General features: G+C 49.2%; 1 protein-coding gene across 9 annotated transcripts in view; it reads left to right on the plus strand.

Annotated features, from left to right (window-relative positions):
* FBRSL1 (fibrosin like 1) overlaps positions 1-26,679 on the plus strand; it is a 1,377,451-nt gene that overhangs the window by 685,637 nt on the left and 665,135 nt on the right. For 7 of the 9 annotated variants that reach the window (XM_069619989.1, XM_069619995.1, XM_069619992.1 and 4 more), the window contains exon 3: positions 20,434-20,538. In XM_069619989.1, coding sequence (XP_069476090.1) covers positions 20,434-20,538 — 105 coding nt within the window. The remainder of the gene's footprint in view (positions 1-20,433; positions 20,539-26,679) is intronic. The other 2 variants (XM_069619991.1, XM_069619993.1) reach the window with 1 other exon arrangement.

Raw genomic sequence — 26,679 nt, forward strand, 5'->3', positions numbered from 1 at the left:
TTTCCACTGTCCTGCCCCCCCCCCCACACACACACTCCTCGCACCAAGTTGGCAACTACGTGCAAATGCGGTCATATAACTGCTGGTGATGTCACTTCCTATATTTGGGTACCCCCCCCCCCCCCGGGAATTTCATAAGTCGGCTCTCCTGGTTCTGTGTGGTTGTTCTCGTTTATTTTGGATTACTTGACGTTTTTTACCGGTATTAACTGGCTAGGGTCCAGGTTTAGATGGGGCGGAGGGGGGTGTTATGGCGATGGTTACTGGGTTTGCCAGCAGAATGTCGGGATTATCCCCATTTAAACCCATGCCATTTCATCCCGATCCCATTTTGGGTCATGTTATTGATGCTGGTTGTTTCTGGCTCTGCCGCATGGCTTTCTTGGAACCCAAGTTGTCCTGCCCTCCGCCCGCCAATCGCTTCGGCGTGATGCTTTACAGCTTTCATAAAGGGCCGAAGGGATGCCAGTGTGTGGATGTTCCCAGGGAATTGTCGTGATCCCAAAGACTCTGGACATGCCACGTTTGGTGGACAATGATCCGACCCCCCCAATTCAAAGAGAAGTCCTCTCACCAAAGCAGAACACGCAAACCCAGGGCTAGCGTGAAGAAAAGAGGGACTGTGGAAATGGAGACCAGAGCAAAGGACATCGGCTTGCCTTGCACATGGCCATTTGAAGCAGGAGCATCTGGGAGATGGACAGCCCGGAATCCACCCAGCGGAGGTGAGAAGTCCTACAAACAAGGACCCCATTTTCCCAGTAGATCTCGTTACGGGAGACCTACTCTCTTAGCTTGCTTCATGGCTGACCTATCAAGGAAGCCTGTCTGGAGTAATAGGGCACTGGCGTTCAGGCACAAGCCTCTTCCCATTTTATGGAGGCATTTCATTGGCTCCTAACGGGATCATGCTAATTGCAGATTGGTCACCGGGAAATTGATCACGGACAGCTTTAGTGAAAGTACACGTTGTCATTTTTAAAATCCACACCCCCTAACTAAACATCTAACCTGCGCATGCACACCAAGGCAGACTCGGACAACACATGCCTGCCCTTGGACTGGCACTCCATGAGTCAATTTAATGTAGTGCCAAACCTAGAGGGTTGACCTGTTTACCAGCCTTACCACTTTCGTAAGAAATGGGAACTGAGGCAGGGATCTTGGCTGATTTGCGCAGTTTAGTGTAGACGCCACGATTATACATGCTGCAGTTTTCTGGCTAGTGGGGCCGACCATTTAACCATCCTCCTTCTCAAGGGATGGGAAGTGCATTCAAATAAACCCTCACGGCACGCAGACACAGAAACCCTCACAAAAAGTAGCATTTCCTTTGTTCAGATAAGGTTTTCTTGCATAGCCCTTGTTGCCACAGGCTGTGTGAACGTGCCAGGTGTCACCACTGCTACCCACCTCAATGATTTGCTGTGGAATGGTGCAATTCCTAGTCCGACCCCCACGGGGTATCCAATCTGTGACCTTCCTGTTCTATATAGATATATGCAACTCAGTCATTAACCCACTGAGCTACCTCGCATATTGCGATTAACCATCCCTCGTGTTACCCGTTGCACAGACGCACACGAATGAACGGGCAGTGACCCAAATATGATGGGAGGGCGTGGATAGTTCAGAAGTTCTCCTCCAAAGGGGCCTGCCCTGCATTCCCCAGAGCTCACCGCCTTCCATTCTTCCTGTGGCATTACCCACCATCCCCTGGAGCCAGTCGGGCTGCATCAGGTTCCGCCCCCGCTGAAGATTTCTGCTGGTGCTCCACCCCTGCTTCAGCTCATCCAACCAGGATTCACTGGAGGCGTGGCTTGAAAAGTTATGCCCCGCCCCTGCAGTTTCATCAGTTTCACTAGAGGGAGGTCCTCCTGGCAGCCAGTCAAGCTCGCAGATGTACGTATACAAGCTGAGAAAAGTGTGAACTCACTCTAGTCTTCCTGCCTGGCCTTCCCTGCAGCACAAAGTTCCCTCGACCTCAAACCTTTTTTTTATTTTATTTTAAGCCCTTCTAGGTCAGTTTCTCCAAAATAATACATTATATAAATTCATATTTGAGCTTGCGGTGGTTCCTAAAACAGTTTTTATGTAAAGTGGAAAATATTTAATTTTGTAATTCCCATTGAGTTTGGGGGCCCCCTACTTATTTGGATATTTTTTTTTTTAAAATGAACCATTTGGCAACTAGTTAAAACGAAAGTTGGTTGCGGAGGTAATATTAGTGAGCCCACCCCTTCACCCCAGTGTGCAGAAGGTGCCACAGTCGGTAAAGGGGTTGTCAAAATACTGCTTTGCGTGGGCATGATAACGTGTGTGTGGCTGCCCTCTTTTTACCACCGTTGGTAAAATTTCAACCACAAGCGCTTTTCCAGGCAAGTCTAAAATCTGTTAAAAAATGCACCAAAAATAAACGTCCTCCTCCCCGGGATAGGACCGACAGATGTCTGATGCCTTTAAGCGATAAAAACAGTTGCAGGGAGAAATAAAATATATAAATATATATTGCGCAGGCTGTTTGTAGCAGCTGCAAGCGCCGGCTCGTGGGGGAAATGAAGGCGGGCGATTCAATTTGGCCTGTGCCCTGAGTACATTTCCAAATGCTTCTGTGTGTGCGCTGGATAATGAACAAATATATTGCGATGGCGGCGGATCAGTCAGGGCGCACTGCGCCGCCCGCGCGCGAGCCCGGCTGGGTTAATGGGGGTGGAAGGCCGCTACACCGGGCACCTTTCAGAACCGCTTAAGAAAAGGATTTGTCTCCTTTTGGCCCCTGGCGGGGCTCCCCGGTGGCCCCCTGAACGCAGAGCCTGTGATAAATGAAAGTGTATTTATTAATAACGAGCCGGGGGCACAGCACCGGCGATTCCTAAAGTGATGGGCGCCCGACGGGGGGGAAAAATGTGCTTTTCCGCGACACTGGGATTCTTAAATGAATGGAGTGCTCCGCTCCGCCATGATTAAAATGCCGCAGTCAGGAGCCCGAGTGGCAGTAATGAACAGCTAGGCCGCGCCGCGGACGGGGGCACGACGATGTCGTTTCCTAGGAAATGGGATTTCCGGGCCTAGTAGGACGGGGCCGTGTCGGCTCTACCACCCTAAAACGCCCCAGCCGGCTGATGAATTATGGACCTCATAACACCCAACATCATGTCGCTTGATTAAATACAATAAATCGAGCCCGCCACAACATGGCGGCCGGCGGCGGGCCTTTTCCGCGTTGGAAAATGGCGCCGGCCTCTGTGGGAAGCCCATTTGCGGGGGGTGGGGCTTGCATACTTCCAGTGTATAAGATGAGGGGCTTGTTCTGGCAGTGGCGAGAGTCTAGCCGTCTGTAACTTCTGCTGCCAATTGGAGCACAAGATTCCTGCGGTTTTCCGAGCGTTTTTCATGTCCCCTTCTGTTTTGAACTCGGACTCCTGCAGTTTTGTGAAGGATCTTGGAGGCCAAGCCAGACATCTTGCGCAGGGTAGCCTCCTTCTTTCAGTTTGATATGTCATGTTTTTCCCCCCCAAGTACCTTTCTGCACATTGCTTTAGCATAGACCCCTATATTTTTGTGAATGTGTTTTAGTTTTTAAATTTTTATTTTAAACCCTCGTGCAGTGTTCAAACATTTTTCCATACGAGTTTGGTGTCCAATAACCTTCTCGCACAGCCTTTGTTTTTTTTTTTTTTATGCACAGTTTCCTGCAGGATTCCATTGTCTGAATTCTACGGTGTTGGTAGGACAGTACCTGCGTGATTACGGCGTGAGAGAACTTGCTCCTTCAGTGATCATAAAATTGACGTAAGATGTTGAATATTGTATTGGGTTATTTATGTAGCGCTCTTTCCCCATTTGTATGGCCTCCATGCGCTTTGTGGTTGGAACGCCCTTGGTGACGCAGCCAATATGGTGGAGTTTACTTTAAGAGATGCTTGTGTGCATTTTCGCTGCTTAGGACTTAGGTGGCTGGCTAGGCTCCACTAAGCCGCCCGAGGTCAGGAACGTGGGTGGTTGTTGGAATTTTGGCGACCTGTGTGCCCTGTACTTAATCCAAATCTTTGCAAGTCCCCCCACCACACTCGCATTATTTTTACAAACCAAAGTAGTGTACGTAATATTGCTTTCAGTGGCACGAGTATTATTTGTAGTAGTAGACCTCAGTGGCATTAGTACTCGTCCCAAGCAATGGAAGAGCATACATAGTAACGCCCCGCCACCCCCCCCAGGAGGGCTAGTCGCCAGATCAGACCTCGCCTGCGTTACCCGAGACATCTTTTCTGATTGTCTTTTGGTTTTGGACGAATTGCTGGCATTGCGCTGCGCTTTGTGCGTTATTCTCAGGGTGGGAAATGGACCGGAACAAGATCGAGTCGCGCTCTTGCGAAACACCGTGTTTCAATGCCTGCACAATATGCAAAATGTGCAGACTGCCGTTGCATGTCGACCCTTGCTCACTAGGACAGCCGCCACTCAAGCAATGACACGGTCTAAAGCTGTACATATATGGCTCATGCTTGGCACACATTGAACTGTCGCAGTGACTAGTCTGACAGATGAAAGGAGTACCGTACCATACCATACCAAGTCTGCATTGCATTCACAGAAGGAATGCACGTTTGAATTAGTAGTAGATATGTTTGATGAATTGGTGCCCATTCTTACGTTCCCAAAATGCACTTTGTATGCAAAGCAGCCAGCATCCTATATTCAGGGCACCCGCATACTCCGACGTCCCGCCCCCTTTCTCCATACTGCATGGGCGTCCCACGCTAGGGATGAGACCAGAACCTTTTTCACCCCAAAAGTATTACCTCTTTAAATTTAGCTGCACGCAGGGGCGTTGTCCCGGGAGCAGGCGCTCCCCTGACTCCGCCCTCTGGTGTCACCCCCTAGTCCTCTATTCCGCATCGACAATTCCTATTAACTTGGTTATACACCGGCACATGTCTGCCCTGGCGGGCTCAGTAGGTGTCCCTGCGACAGATGCTTTCCGGCTTCGGACCTGCACGTGCTGTGCCTTCACTGACTTGGCTCACATCCCCAGATCTCCACCGGAGCACACCAAGGAGTAGGAAGGCCAAGGTAAATATTCTATTTTCAAAAGCACCCCACAAAGATGATTATTTGCTTGGGAAGCAGCCAAATGGGGGGGAACCGCTCGGGTCCTGTCACCAGTCAGGTTACTGAGGCTCATCGAGTTACCGGCCCAACAGCCAAGGGATCCACGGATCCTCCCGGTCCCAGCGCTGAGGGGCTAGAAAGTTCTTGTACTGGGAAATCTCCCAAGGGGCTGTGCCCCAGTACCAGACCTAGGCCTGAGGGGGCACCTGCACGCAGCATCACTTCCGGCTCCATGGTTGAGGGTGGTAAGCCTACCAGGGCCACACCTTAGGTGCAGAGAAGGCCTGCACCTACGCTGTCAAGCAAACCGAGGCAGAGCAAGTACCTAGACGGACACACGGATCACGCTGCGCATGTAGTTCCAGGACAAAATGGCAGCTCAGGCTGACAAAACGGCGTTGCGCATGGATGCACGCCACTCAAACGAGCCCCAAGGGCAGGCCTTCACTACGAGGGTGTAATGGTCCCCCACACTCATGCCACAGATACCATGGTGAGCAGCCTAACCAGTGCCCTCATTGTCGGTGTGTTACTCCTAGGCGAGTTACTCGCAGGGCAGACAAGGCACGGGAAGAGCTCTGCCCTCCACGCCCGTTACGTTGGCTGCACCTGTGCAAGAGCATGCTTCCCCAGCATGCGAGGAATGATTCTCTGAGAAAGTTCTCACTGTGATGAAGTCTCCTTAAATGGAGAGCAACCTGAAAGGGATTATTACCGAGTGTGAGAAACCTGAGGGTGTTCTCCCAAGTAGGCCTTAGGAAACCCTTATTCAGGTGGCCAGGGAAGGGCTGGTGCTCTCAGATCCCAACCCTGGGAGTGGACGAGCGAGGGAGGATAACCTGGTAAGGGGACCCAGGGTTATGCTCAGGGAAATACCCCAGGTAAGACGCGGTACTATGCCGAGGTAGAGGAAGAGGCGGACCACATTCCTAAGGCCTTTATAGGGTATAAGACTGCTGTCATGCTTTCTCCCATGAAATCTCTCCTGTCTAAATCCAACAACCCCTACACATCTGGCAAATTCCCTAGAAGATAAATCCTGTTTCATTCAAAACCCACAATTCGCAGAATCCCTGTTTTCCCATTGAATACCCAGACACTCCCCGTCATTCTTCTTCACGTTTCCCTGATTATTTTGTTTCAGGGAGCTCACAAACTGCTGTGAAAACCCACTATCATTCCCACAAAATCCCCTATCTAGGTCACGACAATACTTCCGGGCATCCTTCTTTTGCACGTCCTCCTTATTATCATTTCCCACACTCCCAACTTGCTCAGATCCAACACTACCGTTCTCACCATTGCCATTGTTTAGTTTCCGATAAAAATACCGGTCCTTCCCGTTCGTTACACAACTCCTACAAACCCAACCTTTCTGAATTACCTAACAATTGTCTTTCTTGTGCCACCTTTTCCCCATCCTACTCCGTAGGACACTCGAAACCCGTAGCCCCCTTTTTTTCCAATACAAATAGTTTTTGTTACTGTGACAGAAAACGGACTAACGGTGAAACTGTTTACCTGACATGTCCCAACCAAGGGTCAGGCAGAATCAGGTAATTACTGACGATAATCGCACACACCTGACGATCCTTCCTTTTCCCCACAAGGATAGAAGGTGGAGTATACGAGTGCAGTACGAAGGCAAGAAAGGCAAACGCGAAAGACTGCACAACCAGATGGCTAAATCAAGGCGGCAGTTCGTACGACGGAGAAAGGCAGCGGTAAGTTTGAGGGAGGCGAGGAGAGAAAGATCCTTGCCCTTTTCATCCAAGACCCGCGGAACCTTTGTCGAAGGGAGCATAAAACCGCAAACAATGGCACTAGTGTCCTGCAGCAGATGTGAGTGGTACACAGGGCAATCATATGCCGATAAGCAGGAGCAAGGGAAGTTCCCGTGCCCGTGGTACCGGTCTTGACTCCAGAGAAGCCAAAAGCCAAGTGGTTCATCTCAGCTGGTGAGTCGAGGGGAGAATGGATAAGCATCGGGCTGTGTTGAGTGAGAATCGCAAAGTGTCAAATTTTGAACCAAGGCTAAGGAACTTTAAAGGCACTGTTAAAAGAGTGAGGGGGAGACCAGCTGCAGAGGGGAAGCAGCACCACGTGGGTGCTAACTTGAGAGACTCTGGTCGAGCCCCATATTGAGAAACAGAAACCTGAAGGGCATAGGAAGGTCAAAGTGGTCATACATGAGGGTCGAGGAAAAGTCCCGTACATTAGAAAGACTTTGATTTGTGAATTGGCATGAAAGCAAGGGAAGTGAATCCCGAAAACCATTCAACTGTAGAAAAGTGAACAATAAAAGTAAGGAGAGGGGGGCCCAGGGGTGAGCCTCCATCACCCTGCTCGAGAGCCATACTAAATCCGGTTAAGGAAGGCTAAGAATCGAGAGGGGTTGAAGCCCCGGCATAGAGTAAAATGTCAGAGCCCCAAACTAGAAGTTAAGAGACCGCAAGAGTGAACCCGAAGGAGGTATTCCAGAAATTAAGCTATGACCCAAGTACTAGCAGTCAAGAGAGGTCCGAGGGCCCGATTGTGTGCCAAAACTTATACCCAAGTGGGGGAAGTGATTCTGACCCCGTTCGGCGCTGGAACGAGAAGAATCGGAACCAGCGTCCCCGAAAACGCAACCTCGGAACTGACGCCCCCGAGCGAAACAAGATGGCGGACGACAGCGAGGCCTGACGGAGGGGCGGACCGAGCGGGCTGCGAGGCGAAGGGAAGAGGTTCCATCGGGCTTCGCCTCCCCTGTCCCTACGCAAGTGGCGGAAAGACCCCAGCAAAGTCATCGTCCGAAAGACCGGACACCCTCGCTTTTCCCTGCTCCTCGGGACTCGTCCTGCCGCTGGATGCCACCGAGCACACGAGGAGACCACCACACTGCCAAGGGGAGCGGACGGAGTCACATCCATCGCCCCGGGACCACTGCGGAGGGGACACGAGATGTGCATAGCCCACTGACGCGATCTGCTGACCGCGAGGAGCTCTGTGCGAAGGAGCGGCGGAGACCTAAACAGGCCCCCAGCTGCCGCGGGGCCCTCCTCCTCTCTCCCCGAACGGACGGCCCGAGGACGGAGGAGTGAACAGTTTACCCACCAACGCACCGGTAAGCTTGCAGACCCTATCCTAGCGCTTGGGAGCCGGAACTCGCCTGTACCATAGACGACGGGGCCCAGCGAGGCCACGGCCCGGAGTGTCGGGAAATCGCTGAGCGCCCTGTCGCACTGCCGGGGGAACACCCTGCATCGTGTCGCCAAGGAACACCGCTGCTCTTCACTGAAATACGCCGTCCTGTGGGGCCGACGGAGGGCTCATCCCTGTTGCCACACTACCAGGTGGGACAAATGTCTACTTCGCGCAACAAGAACAGGGGTGCCACAATCATGGACTCATTCTCAGGGGCTAAACCCAAACAGCCCAACCAACATGAGATCCCCACGCAGACTGAAACCCCAACAACTGCTACCGACCCCAGCAACGCCCAAGTGCTCCAAGCTATCGCAGCACTCCAAACGTGCATGGAGACTAGGATAGACGAACTCAAGGTGGACATGCAGCTAATCCGCCAAGACGCCCGCAACATGGCAGAAAGAATAAACAAAGTGGAAATAAACCTCCGGGACACCACGGACACTGCCAAGGACTTAAAGCAGAAAGTCATCACACTTGAGAGGCAAGTGGCTCATCTTGAAGCGAGATCCGAAGAAGCAGAGGGTAGAGCCCGCCGCAATAACATCAGAGTCCTGGGCGTTCCGGAGGGGATGGAAGGCGCTGACCCCACAGAATTTATCGAGTCCCTACTAATGCAGGAAGTCGGAGCTGGCAAACTCACACAGGGCTTCTCCATCGAGAGAGCCCACCGCGCCCTACAAAAGCGGCCCCCTCCGGGATCACACCCTCGCCCAATGATTGCCAAGGTCTTGAACTTTCGTGACAGGGAAACAATCCTCAAATTCTCGAGGGATGGAGGTGACATCAGACGCGATGGCTCCAAGATTGTAATCTATCCCGATTATACCCCGCAAGTCCAGCGAGCCAGGAACTCGTTCATACCTATCAAAGCCCAACTGCGGAAGTTCGACCTTAAATACATGCTACTGTACCCCTCGCGCCTCAAGATTCTACACAAAGGTAAAGCCGTCTACATGGAGACCCCGGCGGCAGCCACTATGTGGATGGAACATAATAACCTGGCCGAGGGAGAGGACCACGTTTCGACACCCAACGGCTAAACCCAAACAGATCCGATACAACAATGATTGATTAGTTCTCTCAAGGACGGGAGTTCCGCGGACCACCCCACAGACATCGGCGCAACCCACCCCACCCCAAGCATGGCTGGCCCAAGGCCAACACCACAACCGCACCACATGACCTGGACAGGCCGATGGGTAGCGGATGCCCCCGAGCGTTGTCCTCCCAGAACAGCTGCTGGGAGCAACACACAGTTAACCTTTTTGTTCAATCCACCTGTTCGAGTGGAAGTTAAATTCGTTTATAAGTCTCCGATTAACACGTCAACGCAACAATCAAGGCCAACAGGAAGAAAGCAGAGCATAGACCCTGGGGGCGACCACTCGGCACACAGAGCTGGCTCAAGGAGGGTGGAGCCAGCGCCCTGGCCACATTGCCATCATCATGCCCACACGCCTTAAAATCGCCACCTGGAATGTGAGGGGCTTAGGTACCTACTTACGCCGGAACAGAATAAAATCCTATCTACACAGAAAGAAGATAGGGTTGGTCCTATTACAAGAAACACATCTAACCAAGGAAGCCATGGCAGCACTCCAATCATACTGGGGTGGACAAGGGTTTGGGTCCACATACTCCAAATTCGCCAGAGGGGTGTTCACCTGGATCAGCCCTCACATCCCCTTCCAGCTCACCAAAATCGAACAGGATCCCGATGGAAGGTATGTCATAATTCTGGGCCACATTGAACAAACAGAGATCTGCATAGTCAACTCATACCTCCCCAACAACAACATCCCTGCGCACCTCACCAAGTTAAGCACAAAGATTGCGCCCTACAGAGATGCATTCCTTATCTGGGGAGGCGACTTTAACTGCATCAGTGACCCTGCACTCGACAGGTCGACCCCCCCCTTGGCTGGCCCATCAACTGCCACCACCGCCCTGAACACCATGCTGAACCGCCTAGACCTGGTCGACATCTGGCGGGAACAGCACCCCAAGGATCGTGGCTATTCCTTCCACTCCTCACCGCATAATCTTTACACCAGAATCGACTACCTCTTCATTGGCAGAGAGAGCTTCCCCCAGATCGACTCTTCCAACTACCTGGGCCGCACCATCTCTGACCACTCTCCCCTTGTAATTGAATGGAACATCACTGGACCCAGATCCCCCATACCCACATGGAGGATGCCCACTGAGGCACTTAAAGACCCCGAGTTCAGGGAAAGCCTTAGAGAAACCATAGAGAACTACATCAATGAGAATAAAGGCAGTGTAGCCCACCTAAGCACGGTCTGGGATGCTCTCAAAGTGGTTGTAAGGGGAGAGGTCATAGCAAAGGCCGGAGGCATGAGGAAACGCCTAAGAACTGAACTCGAATCACTAGAAGCTGAAATAGAACAGCTAGAATCCAACACCCTGGACCTCCAACCACAGGAAGTCAAGCTGGCCAGCTCTAGGGCCGCCTGCAAGGAAGCCTGGGACAGATTGGCCAAATTTGATTATATCACCAGAACCAACAGAACGCACGCCCATGCCGACAAACCTGGCAGACTACTCGCCTGGCTGTGTAAGAAAGAACACCCTAAGTTCCCGACCACTGCCCTAAGAGATGCCGATGGCACGCTACAAAGGTCCCAACAGGGAATTAACGACACCCTTAGGCTGTTCTACACCCAGCTGTACTCCCACGCTGAAGAGGTACCCCCCGAGGACATCTCAAACACCCTGGACGAAATTGGCTTGCCCCTTCTCCCCCTGCCACACAGGGAGGCTCTAGATGCTGACATCGATATAGAGGACATAAAAGACGCCATTAAGTCACTGGCCACCTGCAGGGCACCGGGCAGTGACGGGCTGCCCGCTGAATTTTACAAAGCCTATGAGCCGGAACTGTCCACGCTGCTACACGAGGTATTCCAAGAAGCCTACGAGTCGGGCACCCTGCCCGAGAGCATGCGAGAGACTTTATTGGTTCCGCTCCTCAAGCCTGGTAAGCCTGCGGATGACTGTGACTCCTATCGCCCTCTCGCTATGCTCAATTACGATGTTAAAATTCTCACAACCATATTGGCCAAGCGGCTGTCCAGGGTGATCGGAGAAGTGGTGCACCCCGACCAGAGTGGCTTTGTGCCGGGCCGCAACACCACTGCCAACCTACGCAGATTACAACACATATTGTCACATCCCTCTCACACTGGGCAAGCCCACACATTACTTTCTTTAGACGCCATCAAGGCATTCGATTCAATTTTCTGGGAATGGCTGATTGCGGTACTCAGGGAGTTTGGCTTCGGAGAACGATTCATTCGCTGGATCATAATTCTCTACACCAAGCCGCGAGCACGGGTGAAGACTGGTCGACTCATATCCACGGCATGGGATATACAAAGGGGCACACGGCAGGGCTGTCCGCTCTCCCCCATGCTATACATAATAGGGCTTGAACCCATTGCCATTTTTTTCAGGAAACAATTCTTTGATGCTGGTATCAGGATTGATGGGGTGGACCATATAATTTCCCTGTACGCGGATGATGTTCTCCTCTACGTGAGGGATCCGCAGCTGAATGTCCCAACTATGCTGGAGGTCCTTGACAACTTTGCCAAGGTGTCAGGCATACACTTTAGCAAACGCAAGTCCTGTCTGTTTCCGCTGGGCGCCCTCAGGGACACACATGTTGATGACCTCCCCTCACTGGGTATAGGATGGTGCCCCACTACGTTCCGCTATCTAGGCATTAATATTTACCACACGCCTGAACTCATGCACGCCAACAACACGGTAGCGGCACTTCCCCCCTTGCGCAAGTCAATCGGGTTTTGGGCTCGCCTCCCCCTATCCATGATGGGCAGGGCTTCCATCATTAAGATGATCGTCCTCCCCAGATTTCTCTATGGCTTCCAAAACATTTCGTATTACATTAGGGCTCCCTTCTTCCGTCTCTTAGGGAAGATACTTACAGACTTCCTGTGGGGAACTAGTAGGCACAAATTTGCATTATCCACCCTGACCCTCCCTTACGAGCAGGGAGGCATCCGGCTCCCTGATCTGGAGCGTTACTATCTGGCTGCTCAACTAAGCTTTGTGGCTAAATGGCTAGCCGATGATGTTACCCCTGAAACACTGCTCTTACAGCACTCGACGGCCCCAATCCGATTAAATGAACTCATTTGGGCCCCTCAACGTCTTGTGGGGGGGATACCCTTCTTAGCTACCCTGGGTCGTCAGGTATGGCAAAGGGTTAAAAGTCTTCTCCGCCTACAGCACAGTTACAATCCAGACACACCGCTCTTAGCTGACCTATGCCAGAACTCAGTAGACCTTGCCTCTATTCGACACTGGGAAAGGCTGGGAGTATACACGTGGGGGGACCTATACAGTGAGGGCACTTTCCGGGACTTCTCCTCCTTGCAGCTCGATGATGGCGTCCCAGCCGGTCAATTCCTTTGGTACGTAAGGATCCGCAATTTGGCTAGAACTAAATGGGACACGTGGCCTGAGGAGCCCGAATCCGACACCTTCATAACGCACCTATACAGCCTGGGAGACGGGTGGAGGCCTGTGTCCCGCATATATAGTCACCTAATTGACAGGCCTAACCCCCGCAGCAAGGACCTCAAAACCAGGTGGGAGAGTGATTTGGGCCACGAACTGTCCGAAGCTGAATGGAATAGAGCATTAGCGTTCCCCAATGCGGTATCCAGAAACTCTAGATTTAAATTAATTCAACTCAACATGCTATATCGATCATACTTGACACCGCTTAGAATAGCCAAAATATATAACCTACCCCAGCATAACTGCCCATGGTGTGGTAGAGATGAAGCCAATCTATTACACATGTTCTGGGGATGTGTCCAGGTCCGGAGACTCTGGGCGAGAGTTGAACTCCTCTGCAGCGAGGCAGGCATGACCAGATATGAATGGACTCCGTCAGAGTGCCTCCTCGGAACGTACCCCAGACTGGCCAAGTTCAAACACTCAGTCAGACTAATGGATCTGGTATGCATTCTGGTCAAAAGGACCATTGCCATGGCTTGGAAGCGACCCAGAGGCCCACAATACCAGGCATGGCACAACGAACTTGAGCGCTGGATAGGGGCGGAAACTTCAGCTTGGGAGAATGGTCTTACCACTTCCCCCGAAGACACGAGCTTGGGACTTGCTGCCTGGAAAACACTCACCTGGGCCTTACTTAACCCCCCCAATGACGATAAACCCCCCTGAACAATCAGCCCCCTGTTGACTCACAATACCTGAAACGGAACACTGGCACAGTATCCAACCTGTGCTCTCCTGCGGCCAGACCCCCCCCTTTTTGTTGCTTACATCATTGACATTATGGAGACTCGTTAATGTTGTTATTGTTTTGTTATTTCTGTTTAATTGTTTCTTCACAAAAGATCTATTTTGATGTATTCCAAATTACTACCACTGTGATTGTTTGGATCAGTGACGCAACTGTTTTATAACATAAACCCCAATAAAGAAACTCGAAAATAAAGAGAGGTCCGAGCCCGGCAGAGGGAGATGCGAGGGCAAAGCTTTCATCAGAACTTTGTGGAAAGGATACATGAAGGGTCCACCCAGACGAGGGGGACCCAGGGGTGAAGCCATCACCCTATTTTGACTTTGGAATACAATTGAGATGGGTCAGCCCAAAAGAGGGGGAACCGGGGGTGAAGTCGTCACACTATCAGGATTGTGAAAAACAGCACGTGAGGGGTCAGCCCAGAAGAGGGGGGACCCAGGAGTGAAACCATCACCCACATTGAACTTTGGAACACACTTTCATTTGTTTTGTTGTTTAAACCCATCTGGCCTGAAGGCAAGAGACTTTCAGAAGAAACGAGACTGGGCCCTGAGAACTGCCATTGGAACTGTCGTCTTGTGTTAGAGAAACCCGAGACTGTACTGTGCTCCACGAACTCCACCTGCTCAAAACGTGGGGAAGGGAGGCCCAGGCTACCGCCTCCTGACTTATCATTTAAGAACACTTCTTTCTTTTCTTGAGAGCTATCCCGCACCCTTTGCTGTAATAGTTGTAAGGATTTGGCAATAGGTTTCTTAGTATAGGCCATTTTTATTTGACTTTGACACCACTCGGACTGCCTTATTTTTCATTTGATGGTCGACACCTGTCCCCATCTTAGATATAGATTTAGATGATAAGGCGTTTTCACACCATTTTTCATTGTTCAATAAACGCCCTTGAACTGTGATCATTTGTGCCTGTCTTATTTGTGACACCATGAGTTTCTCATAGGAGATGCTTCCACCTACACCACCACAGCCTTCGGCTACAGTTCTGCTGCAGCCAGCTCCACCTAGCTCCATCCTTCATTCCGGTGCTCTCCCCATCTACACTGGCCCAGGCTCCCGCGCAGCCTAGCTCACATCGCTGTCACCAGTGCCTCAGGCCACGGTAGGTCCAGTGGCGACTCCGCTCAGTAATCCTACAGACCAAGGGATGAGACCCCTCATGTCCAGGGACCAAGGGGCAGCAGACCAGGGGGACACAGATGAGGATGAGGATCCAGACACCTCATCTTCAGCAAGGGCCTTCCATGACAGGCTAGCAGGATTGGTGTAATATCTGGGAATCCCTCCGAGGCGGGGCTCGTAGCTGAAGTCCTGACCATTAAATCAGCTACCAGATCAGGCATTCCTCTCCAGAGATGTGGAAGATGAGTCAAAAAAGGGCTGGTCCAAGCCCCACCAACAAACGTTTGGGTGCCAAATATAGGCAGGCCGAATGAGATACTCTCCTCCTATATGCTCACCCTCAGCCACATTCCTGGGTGAAAGCGGCGGCTTCCATGTCTGCCAAGCCTCAGGCGTTAGCATCGTCCTCCTCTACCGCGGCTATGTTGGGCAAGGAATATGCCATACCTCCCTATCGTCACTATAATACAACATTGGTTGCTTTAATAACCCAAACAAGAGTGCTTTCCAGGAGGAGGATTGTAACCGTCACACCTCACAAGTGCCCAATGATGGGACATTTTGCTATGCTGTTCTCTTCAGGTTTTGTCTCACAATCAATGACTTCACTATGACAATTTTTGTCGCAGTGAAGCAATTGATGTTTGCGAAGGCCCAAGCGTGATTAGTGTGGATGACTTGTTTATTAACTGATGGCAGGGATGAGAGCAAACGACCTTAGTTGTGCTGCTAATGTGTATTATCTTAGTTTGGATGGAAAATAACGTTCTGTTGTAAGTTGAACGGGAACTCAGCTAGCACTCAGTGACTGACCTCCCTTACTCTGATTGCTCAGGGGCAGAGCAGTTCCGTGGGGCAGTCTGAAATCTGCCGTAATACCAGGTAGCCCACCCACCTGGTGACAGTAAGTCGGCGTGCGTAACGTGCTGAAGGACACCCTGCACACCAGCCAGCCAGCAGCAGCCCAGCACTTAAGGCAATGCAGTGTGCACCTTGCCTTTGTCCGTTATCGCGCATAGCACAGCATTATAGTACATACATGCGCGAAGCGAAGCCACAAGTCATGATGAGTCTGTCAGTCACTGTGCACAGTGCGTGTATATACTTTGATGTGTGCGCTACTAACGCACACAGTCAGGTGCCGGTGTGGCCCGGGCCCCCAGTGGAAGGAAACAAAGGGCATGTGCTGCCAAGTTGGGGAATTCTCTTTTTTGTGTTTCCCAGAGATTTCATTGGTTTGTGGTCATCACCTCCTCCAAGTTTACGTTGACTAGTGAATCGTAATTGAAGCAAACAGTTTACCAGTTTCCCATTACAATGCCTCCCCATGTGGTATCACGTTTATTCACACCCTATCCCAGAGCAACTTGTTATTATTGAAGTAACGTGTGCTGACTACTACAACATTAATACACTGCCATTGGTCAGCACCATTGAGAACGGAACACGAGACACCGTGCAGCTGGTGGGAAAGGGGACATTCACACGATACCTGTTGGATGACATTCGCAAATTCTGTGGTAGATACTTTGGATGCAGAGCTCAAGAACTTACCATCTGATTGGTTCTCCCAGGAACTCCACTCCGTCCATTATTCCTTTCCCACAGCCCCCTGCCGAGGGGCACCACGTGGGCATCAGAGGTCATGTGACCAGCACACTGGTACAGAATTATTTTCCCCCGCTGCCGTCCTGGGCAGCTGGTTTGGCTGATCGCCCTGTAATTAAATCACCTTGTTCTAGTCATGTTTTTTTTTCATAATGAGTAGCTTAAGTCCCACCCCCCTTTTGCATATCCCTGTCGTACTGGTCACATGTTTCAGATCGAGGATTCCTAGGTCCAACCCGCCCGAGGGATTTCCTACTATGTGCTTATGATAGTGCTGTTTTTTATCCTTCCACTTCTTTAGCTAAGCATAGAACAGTATCTAGGACTGTGTACACTGAATGCGTCATTCGCCCCCTACCGTTCCCGGTGAAGGCCTTTGTACGGGGTGTCTGTAGCTTAGAGGACCTGTGTCATTTCAAATGTAGCTGCCCCCGTGTCCCCCCTTCCTTACTCTCCCAGTTGGTAGGTGCGTCCCCCTCTCTGGCACTGAAATAGCACCTTTAACACATCCCCCCACTCGACCTTTCGATTGACATGTCTGTCTCTCTCATCCCTTTTCCCTTTTCCTTGCGCACCCCCACCCTTGTTCCCCTGTTCATGTCCCCTTCCCCCTCGTACCCATCCAATACTTCCGCAAAAATCAGTATCTTTGTTCCATCAGTTAAAGACTCGCCCCATAATTAAAATTTCATTAATTTCAGATGTCCATTGTATGACCCTCCCCTCTTTGTGCTTCCTTAAGGCCCAGCAGTAGGGGTTTGGTAAATGTGACATCATCAAATACCCATGCTGTGCAGTACTTGCATAGAGCTAGAAACTTCTGCACCTCTTTCACCCTTCGTGGGCGAGTGGTGGAATGAATGGCCTGTGTCCTTTCGGGTGTTATTCTCTGCCCTTCAATGGGTATTATTTGCCTTATCCACCTTATACCCTTTCTCTGCAAGTAGTGACAAAACGTATGCAGAGTCTGTTCTACTCCCTTCTTCTGTCTCACTGCATATGAGCAGATCATCAACATAACATATTGAATCGCAGTGCTTGATGTTTGCACATTGCATAGATCCATTTATATCATCCTATTGAAAATACTGGCCGATTCGCAGTACCCCTGGGGCAAACAAGTGTGTTCGATTCTAGTTCTATGATACGTGAAAGCGGTCAGATATCTTGAGTCTGGGTGCAAAGGTATAGAGAAGGCATTTTTCAAGTCAATGACCGTGAAGTACGTTGCCTTCGGTGGGATATTGCACAATATTGTGGCGTGGTTTGGAACCACAGGAAATTCTGCTTCCACTACTTCATTTAGGGGCAGCAAAACACCAGATAAAATGCCACGACCAGCCCTTTGACTTCTTCATCAGATAGATCACCATGTTACAGGTTGATGTAGATGTCTGAATGATCCCTTGCTGCCCTAATGCGTGCACCATGGAATATATCCCTTCATCTGCTTCTCTGGTCAATGGGTATTGTCTTGCCCGGGCAGCAGGGCCCCTTGTTTTATTTTTACTGCCTCAATCCCTTTCAATACCCTCCCATAGTGCGGGCCCGTGATCCACAACTCATCCGGTACCCTTTTGATATCTCCCTCTGTGTGTTTGTTTTCCTTCTTCACTAACTGTGTCAGAATGGACACCATTTCTTCCAATATCTGAACTGGGCAAGGTCTGGAACTCCATCACTCCTTCCTCCTCATCAGCAAACAGCTGTTTATCCGATAGTCCTGTAATTGTCATGGTGGGGTCAATGCACAGCACTGCTCGCCACTCCATGTGGTCATTGTCTGTTCCACACAAAATCAGCATGTCTTTGCGTATTACAGCTTCTTCAAGCTGTAACACCATTGTTTTCCCCTTTTAGTCATCCATCTGGCAATGAGGCTGGAATAGAAATTCCAAAGCCAGCCGAAACACCTTCCCCTGTATTCCAGATACCCATCCCAACAGAACTTCGACCCCGTAAAGGAACATCCTGTGGTACAGTGTCTGTGCTTGCTTGGTGCTTTGCGCATGGTTCTGCCAACAGAAGAGCTGCTACCCGGGCATAGTGAATGCTGTGCATGGAGCACACCATCCCTTTCTCTGTGAATGACATGGTTGCATTCAATTTGCTGAGCATGTCTGTCCCCAAGATATTGATGGGTGGGTCTTTGGGTTACAGTAAAGTATCTATGAAGTGTTCCTATGCTTAATGGTAAATCTTTTGTTACTGGAACCGTGACCACTTCCCCGAGAAGCCCTGCGCATCCATCACTTTGTTAGATAATGTGAATCCCCCTTCCCGATGCAGGATTTGGTTGCTCCTGTATATATGACAAACGAGAACTCTTGTGGTCCTATTTTCACTTCCACCTCAGGTTCCTCTTTGGGGATTGTCAGTTACTGCTAGGACTACACACGCTCTCACTTTCTGTGGGCCCCCTTATTGCTGTGTTGTACTCGACAGGAAGTGCAAAGGGTTCCCTCCTGCCACCCTGACCCCTGTGTAATGGGGCACCATGTTGAGCTCTAACACCACTGTGTTTCCGCCTGCTACTGTGGGTGACTCAACCGTTGCTTGGACCATTACCCCACTGTCAGTTGTCCTTCCTTGGGGCTGCACTCCTCCCTGCTGTGCTGGAACCTGCGCTGGTTGTAACTGCCCTGGAGGACACAGCATCTGCTGCCACTGGAGCCCCTGCTGCTGCGCTACTTGAGTTTCCTGTTGCAAAAATTGATAGGTGCGTGCCACGTATCCCATGTTCTGACATACGTAACATGGTCCTAAAACCCTGTGTCCTGTTCCTTGATACCCTCCACTTCCCCATTGTAAAAACTCTCTTCCTATAGGAAAGTGTCCCCCATCCATGTAATTGCCCTCTGGCGGTATTCTCCATTGTGGTCCATTCCTGGTGAAGCCCTTTGTCTGGGGCATCTGTGGCTTAGAGTACCCGTGTCATTTTCCATGTAGCTGCCCCCTCCGTCCACCTTCTTTACTCTCGCAGTTGGTAGGTGCACCCCCCTGTCTGGCACTGAATTGGCACCTTTAACCTACTTGTGTGCTAGAGTTTCCAATATTGTAAATCCAGAGGGGGTCTCACGTATAGAGGACATATAGGCGTAGGCATACGATCTGCCACTAGAACCTTTGTTGCCTGCCGTTTTTCCCTGTAGGTTCGTGTGTTAGGCCCAAAATAAGTGACACATTTCTGGAGGGGGCACAGTCCAGACATTGGGAAGATCTGGATTTTTGTGAGATGGCCACAAGGCACTCTGCCAAATATAGCCACCAACCACAAAAAGTCTCATAACCCGTCGGATTAGAGGACCATCTTCGCCTGTGACAAATGTGTGCGATTGGTAACCTCTGGCCCAGGAATCACAGAATTTCTGGGATCCGCATCCATAATCTCTATTCGTTTGGCCTCTTAGATTTCGGCCCAGGGGATAAAAGCTTAACACCAGCTGGATTAGTAGAGAGCAACCAAAACATTACAGGGCAGTGCGAGGTACTTGGACGTTAGTCACTGAGCCGCCCAGCCATGTTCTGGGGATATGTTATGGTGTTCTTTGGGAACTGCACTTAAATGGTATGTAATGAGAGAGGTGATTGGTTACAACAGCGAAGGTAGAACTGGCCAAGGAAACACATATGTTGAGGACTCGGTGTCTAGCACAAGAGGCACAAGTTGGGGAATAAAAGTGTGTTATGTTCAAATGTAAATTTTGGTGTATAAGAGTATAATTTAATTGAACTAATAAATAAATGTACTAAATTTACGGAGTTGCAGCCTTTGAATGAAGGCGAAATACCTGTTTTCAGAGAAAGGCCATCAATGCATTAATCATGCCAAGACGCAACATATGGATATTAATGTGTGTGTTTAGATTTTGAGGCTATTAACCATCTCTGAATTGATTGTGCAATTTCAAGTGTTTATTCTCCTTAAATCTTGAGCAAAACTCTGTTGTTTGGCAGCAGTGCAATGCCATTGCTTGTCGAGAGGAATGCAATAAACTGCTGTTTGTGTTCTGCAATGCAGCAGCCATGCATCAAGACTGAAATTGTGGTGTTCTGTCTTCCCAGCAGATTAAAGTGTCCACCGGCCGGAGCAACAAAAACAGCGAGGATGACAGCATCCGGGGGGCCACCAGCTCCCAGCGGAGCAGCTCCCGGGATCCACTCAGTGATGTGAGTACTCGCCCAATGTTCCACACTGTTCAGCCTTCTCCCTATTCTGCTTTGGAGATTGGAAGGTCTTGTGAGATTTTTATGGGCCTTGATAATACAGTGAGTTCCTTCCCCTGGGCCCCCAATCCAAAGTGCCACACCAGTATACCTGCATGTTCCATCTAGCCCTGTCTGTGACTCATTTAGAACCAGTCAATCTCTCCCACGTTAGTGATGTTAAACCAAGAACCAGGCCGGTGAACAGAAGGAATATATTTTCATTAATCATTATGGAAACATTTATACTTCCTCTTCTCCGCTGACGTGCCACATTGTCTATACAATACAAAACAAAAATTCTATACAAATAATCCCCCATTTGGGATTAACAGTAAAAATGTCAGATTACACCACATTTGGCGATTTTGCTTTTCAGTCCCCAGTAAATAGAATACCTGTCGAATTTCAACAGTTTTATCATACACAAAAATCCATGAATGCCGTAATTATGCAGCTCCTTAAATCATAACAGGATCATGTAACTACACCATAGACTTTGCATGAGGTTCACTTTTCACAAAGTTCAATTTAAATAAAAAGCCACTCTTTGCTATTGGCAAAAATGAAATTTGAAATGCGCAGCGCTCTTTATTTTAATCTCCCTGCGCACTTTGCAGTGCTCACAATGTTATAGTACATCAAACTTTTAAAATAAACACTACGATATATTTTTTAGGAAACGTTTTTCATCCCCATCTACAATGAAAAATCTCCCTTCTCTCAGGGAACACTTTCCCACTTTCTGTAGAAAGTGCGTTTTTCAAATCAAGGACTTTATTCTGATCCTTTGGTAAAACACTTTTTTGTTCCAGTAAACCCAGTTAGTCAGTTAATCATATAGGACTCCTAGGCCTTAATGCAGGGTTCAGTGGAATCGGAAAGCAGTAGGGAATTTTGTTTTTATGCATTCCTTCTTTTAGGGAGTTTTGCGGTTTGCAAAAAGAATAGGAATACCCGATTACTTTATAGTCTACGTTTTTTTTTAAATCAAAGTTGAAGCAATGTTGTTGATTTCGAACTTCAACAAAATTACCTGGTGTCATTTTGGCTATATGGGAATTGTTTGATATAAATTCTACAGGTCTACTGCCAGCTCCCCACCCACTAATTAAGGGAAAAGTATGAACTCAAGCAGATCACCACAAGACTAGTTTAAGTTAGATAAGTTAACTTGCATAATCATCTCTAGGTTTGCGCAAAGGAAACGACAGCCAGGTCATCTTTCAGGTACAGGACAGGAATCTGGTCAAAAATCCAACATCACTCATGGATATTCTCCAGTCTCCCTTCCTTCTCCCACCTCCTTTGGTCAAAGATCCCCAGCACCTGTCCCTTTTGTGGTTAGCAAATGAAGATGATGATGTCAATCATTCTCATTCATTTCCCAGGCAGTTCTCTCCTTGAGTTCCCTTGTGTGTCTCCTTATGAATCTTTTACCACCCCCCCAACAAATGTCTAAATTATCAGATGCCAGCTTATTGGTCATCAGTTTTTACTGGACAATTATTTTCCATCCCCTTCTTCAAGGGGATGGCCTCTTTTCTGTGTTTGGCCTCTTCCGTTTATCAAGGCCAAATTGGGAAGGGATCGGCCCATCGACTTGTATTTTATTTTACACATTTCAATTTTTGCACTTAAAAAGTCACTGCATGGCAGCTATTGCGAATTTATAGTTGGGCATAATATTTAGATGACTAAAATGGTCTGTTCATGCCGGTTCTGATACAATGTCTCATCTCAACACGATGTTGCAAGTGCAAATGTGTTTTTGTGATTAATACAAAAATGGTAACAATTATCAATCTGCAATTTTCTATAGACACATCTAATTTATTAAGCTATCACCTCCTGAATCTCCACTTTTTGACATTTTCTGGGATCTAAATTTAGGTTGCATTTCTTGTTCCCAAGGTCCAAGTTTTATGAGAGTTAAATCCAACAGGTATTCCTTTTTATAAGCTTTACTGAGATATTTGTTCCATTATTATGCAATCTATGGTTCCTGAGAAATGGAACAAAGTATTATTCTTAATACAACTCTATGGCAAGCTCTAACCAAATATGCATATTCTGACTTTGATTGCACATTATGTTTCATTCCCCCACTCAACATGAACTCTGCATTTGCTTCCTTTGCTTCGGCCATAGATCCCTTCAACATTCTTGCATAGTCAAAGGACGGGCTTAATGGATGCTGAAGCAATTTTATCTCTCTGGCCATATGGGTCTCAGTATCATGTGACTTCCATGAAAAGAAGGAATTTCTGCGCATGTTGGGCCTAACATGGCCTTTCAGTTCATTTGATCCTGGGGCTGACATTAAACCTCAGTCAGAAAGAGAGAGAGCGAGATATATATAAAATCTATCTGGGTAGTGTGCCCACCTCCAACCCTTACAAGGATCTTGGACCACCCTGGGGCACTGCATGAGAAGAAATACTCCTGTCAGTTCACATGTCCACCTGTGTCTTCCTAACTCAAGTCTGATTGGTCGATCAGTGAACTCTCTTAGACGGTTACAGCAGTGAATCATTAAGGTGGTGATTTTTGACTAGGCATCCATCCTGTATTCTTTAGCACAGCATTTTCAGAGATTGGTAAGACTCCGAAATAGCCCATCATGGGCGGTGAGTGGGGGACACCAGCTGCGCCATTATAAGATAACAGACCCTTCCAGCTTGTGTATCAAGAACTGTCAGGCTTTTCTGTTAGGATTTTTTGTATTTTATTTTCTTGACAGCAGCGTTTACAAAAGTATGGATGAGCTGCTTAATTTTTCCTCTAATATGAAGGCTGCTGCCTTTGTCCGGCCCACCCCCCAGCTTCCAAACTCACTTTTTAGTGAACTGATCTCACTTGAGTTCCCTGGGGGCAGCCTCATAAACTGTCTCCAAAGTAAACCCACTGATGTACAAGGGTTGTCAAGACGCTGAAGCCCAGACCTCCATCCCCTGTGACATAGCAGAACACAACTTCATGTTGTATGCCCCTGCGCTTTTGCAGTCTACGCCCCTCTGGCGGATGGTTGCTGAAGTCCATCCTAAAAAGGTACAGGAGTTGACCTGCTCCAGGATCTACCCATCCGCTCGACAGGTCATGTAGTTCTTACGCCCCAATGCCAGGATTTTAGTTCTGCTTAAGACGGGGCACAATATAGCGCCAGTCAGTGGAACTAATCTTGATTCTTGGCAGCTGCCACCTAATGATAGCCAAAGAAAGCAGGAAGATGTGAGTAGATGTCAAGAAGCAGAGATGCCAATACATGCTCCTGCTTTAGGCTGTTGGGCGTCAAAACGCTTTTGGCATGGAGCTTTCCACTGCTCAACTTAACGCGCCACCACGTTTCCTTTCCAAAACCTTTACTAACTGCATATGTTGGGGGCAAACGGGAAGCAAGGGGGTAAGGGGGGGCTCTCAATGAAGTTTCTGCCCAGGTACTGCTCATTCAACAAATTCAAATGCTGACCCAATAACTAAAACATGTTTTAAAAATGTTTTCATGAGCGCATGGACCAAATGAGTGAGGGCAAAACGATGATCTTGTGTAGATATCTCCTAACTTAAGCCACCTTGAAATACTGCAAGATTAGCACAGGAGGCTGTCTTCACCGCTGCAATCCTGAACCCAATATTAAGAGCTTCTCCAAAGTTTGGCACCAGGAGGTAGCAGTCTCTTGGGGTCTGTGATGATTCACTACATGTCGTCACTTCTCCCCAAGGGAAAGCCCTTTTCCATGATGCCAGGGAGGTGAGCCCACTACCCAATGGTCCCACTGAGGGTGGTATAATGCAGGAGGATCTCATGGAGAGGGACTTGGTGATCTGTGAGGGGAAGTCACTGAGACACAAAAACACGCACACAACATGCGGAAGAGCTGGCTGCGCATCCCAGGTACAGGCAAGGTATCAGAAAGAGGCGCGGGGACTGGTAGGGGTTGGAAGGTACAGGAGGATAAATGCCCTGTACAGGTGTAACGAGCAAGACTATCCCCCTTGTGGCAGGACTTGGGAAGCCAGGCAGCCAAGGGGACGTAAAGAGAAGGGGGAAGAAACGATGGACAGGGACCCACGCCAAGAGTCATACGAGTCGTCTTCCTTGTGGCAGTACTTGGTAGGGAAGTGAACCAAGTTGGCCAAACCAAAGAAGAAGCCGACCTGGGGAAGGGAGTCATTCCCCCTGGTGGTAAGAGATTGCTTTGTAATTACCAGTTCTCGGACCAGGAGGAAGGTCCAACAAGCCTTGGAAAGGGAGACATTCCGCAGGGTTTTTGAGACTGAGAACAGATGCCCAGAGAAGCGATGCAGTCTCCTGGCCCACAACTAGATATTATTTGGAATGTTGTGACCTGGGAAAGGAAGTAATTCCCACAGGGAAGGGAGGCATTCTCCTGGCCCACCAATGAGACATTCTGTGGAAATGTCACCATAGTCCAGGAGAAGGGAGGCATTCTCCTGGCCCACCAAGAAGACATTCTGTGGAAATGTCACCATAGTCCAGGAGAAGGGAGGCATTCTCCTGGCCCACCAAGAAGACATTCTGTGGAAATGTCACCATAGTCCAGGAGAAGGGAGGCATTCTCCTGGCCCACCAAGGAGACATTCTGTGGAAATGTCACCATAATCCAGGAGAAGGGAGGCATTCTCCTGGCCCACCAAGAAGACATTCTGTGGAAATGTCACCATAGTCCAGGAGAAGGGGGGGCATTCTCCTGGCCCACCAAGAAGACATTCTGTGGAAATGTCACCATAGTCCAGGAGAAGGGAGGCATTCTCCTGGCCCACCACGAAGACATTCTGTGGAAATGTCACCATAGTCCAGGAGAAGGGAGGCATTCTCCTGGCCCACCAAGAAGACATTCTGTGGAAATGTCACCATAGTCCAGGAGAAGGGAGGCATTCTCCGGGCCTTCCAAGGACACATTGTGTGGAAATGTCACTATATAATCTAGGATAAGGGGGCATTTTCTCCTGGGACCACACCAGTGCTGCGTTATTCCTTAGTTTATAGTGTAAGGGACAGAAGTAGGGCTTTATTGACAGACGGTGGACACCTTTCCATTAACAGACATCTTGACGGTCACCTTAGATCTTTAGTTGAGGCCGGGGCACCCCTCATAGGAGTAAGGAAAGATAGCTTTTCTGTTGCTTTATTACTCAATAAAAGTCTTTAGCCCCAAACATGCCACCTTTGTGTCCGTTGTTCTTCTGCTCCCTTATACTGCCTGCGCTCCCCTTACCCCAGGGGGCTTTTTGGCAGCGGAATCATTTGTTCCCCGAGTCTCAAGAAGAGGAACCTGAATACACTCCAGCGAAGGAAGGAGGGGGGACGGCTACAAGCACTGAGATTCTTATAGGGAATATATTTGTATTTTATAAGGGTTTTCTATTGCTCTACATTGTGAGCATATCTCTTCAGATAGCGGGGGATTGAGTGGTGGGGAGACTGACCGTGTGTGGGAATGCTATTTGGAACTCCGTCACAGGTGGCGTTCAGGGAACACCTTGTATAAACATGTTCCTGGGAATAGCAAGAGCTGGTAGGGGTTCTGGATGAAAGTCTTGCGGGACTCAATCTTGCTCGAAAAAGTGGGGTTATGGAAGTGGGCCTAGAAAAGGGTCTTTATAATTGGTAGCGGGGCATTGTTGGTTCTGACCGAATCTTGACGTATAGGCGTGGTGGATAAGGGACATGGTCATGAGGGAGATCCTCTGTTCCACTGGGATCCAGTGGACGGATTCATGGACTGGAGCGATAGGACCTCTTCTTCTTACTTATAGGATACGTCTGGCTGCTCAGCATAATCTAGATGTGCATGATGCGAGAGCTGTTGCAGTGGTCCCGGTCTGGAAGTGCTAGTGCTCTCATTGGGTCTGTACTCCGTTGCATCCCTTACAGCGGTGCGATACGTTCAGCAGGTGGATCTGGTGGTTTGTGTTTTTGGAACAGTTGTTGATTTGGAGTGTGAAGGAGAAAGGTAAGTTGTTTGTGAATTCAATGGATCTTGCCTTGTTGGCAGTTTAGGATGGGTGAACGACGGCTTGTGGAAGGGAGGAGCCAGTTTGTGGGGGCCGTCCTAAACATCCGATTTACGTTTTGTCAAC

The sequence above is a fragment of the Ambystoma mexicanum genome, chromosome 10 (assembly GCF_040938575.1).
Source record: "Ambystoma mexicanum isolate Mex_15411 chromosome 10, UKY_AmexF1_1, whole genome shotgun sequence".
Taxonomy (NCBI): domain Eukaryota; kingdom Metazoa; phylum Chordata; class Amphibia; order Caudata; family Ambystomatidae; genus Ambystoma; species Ambystoma mexicanum.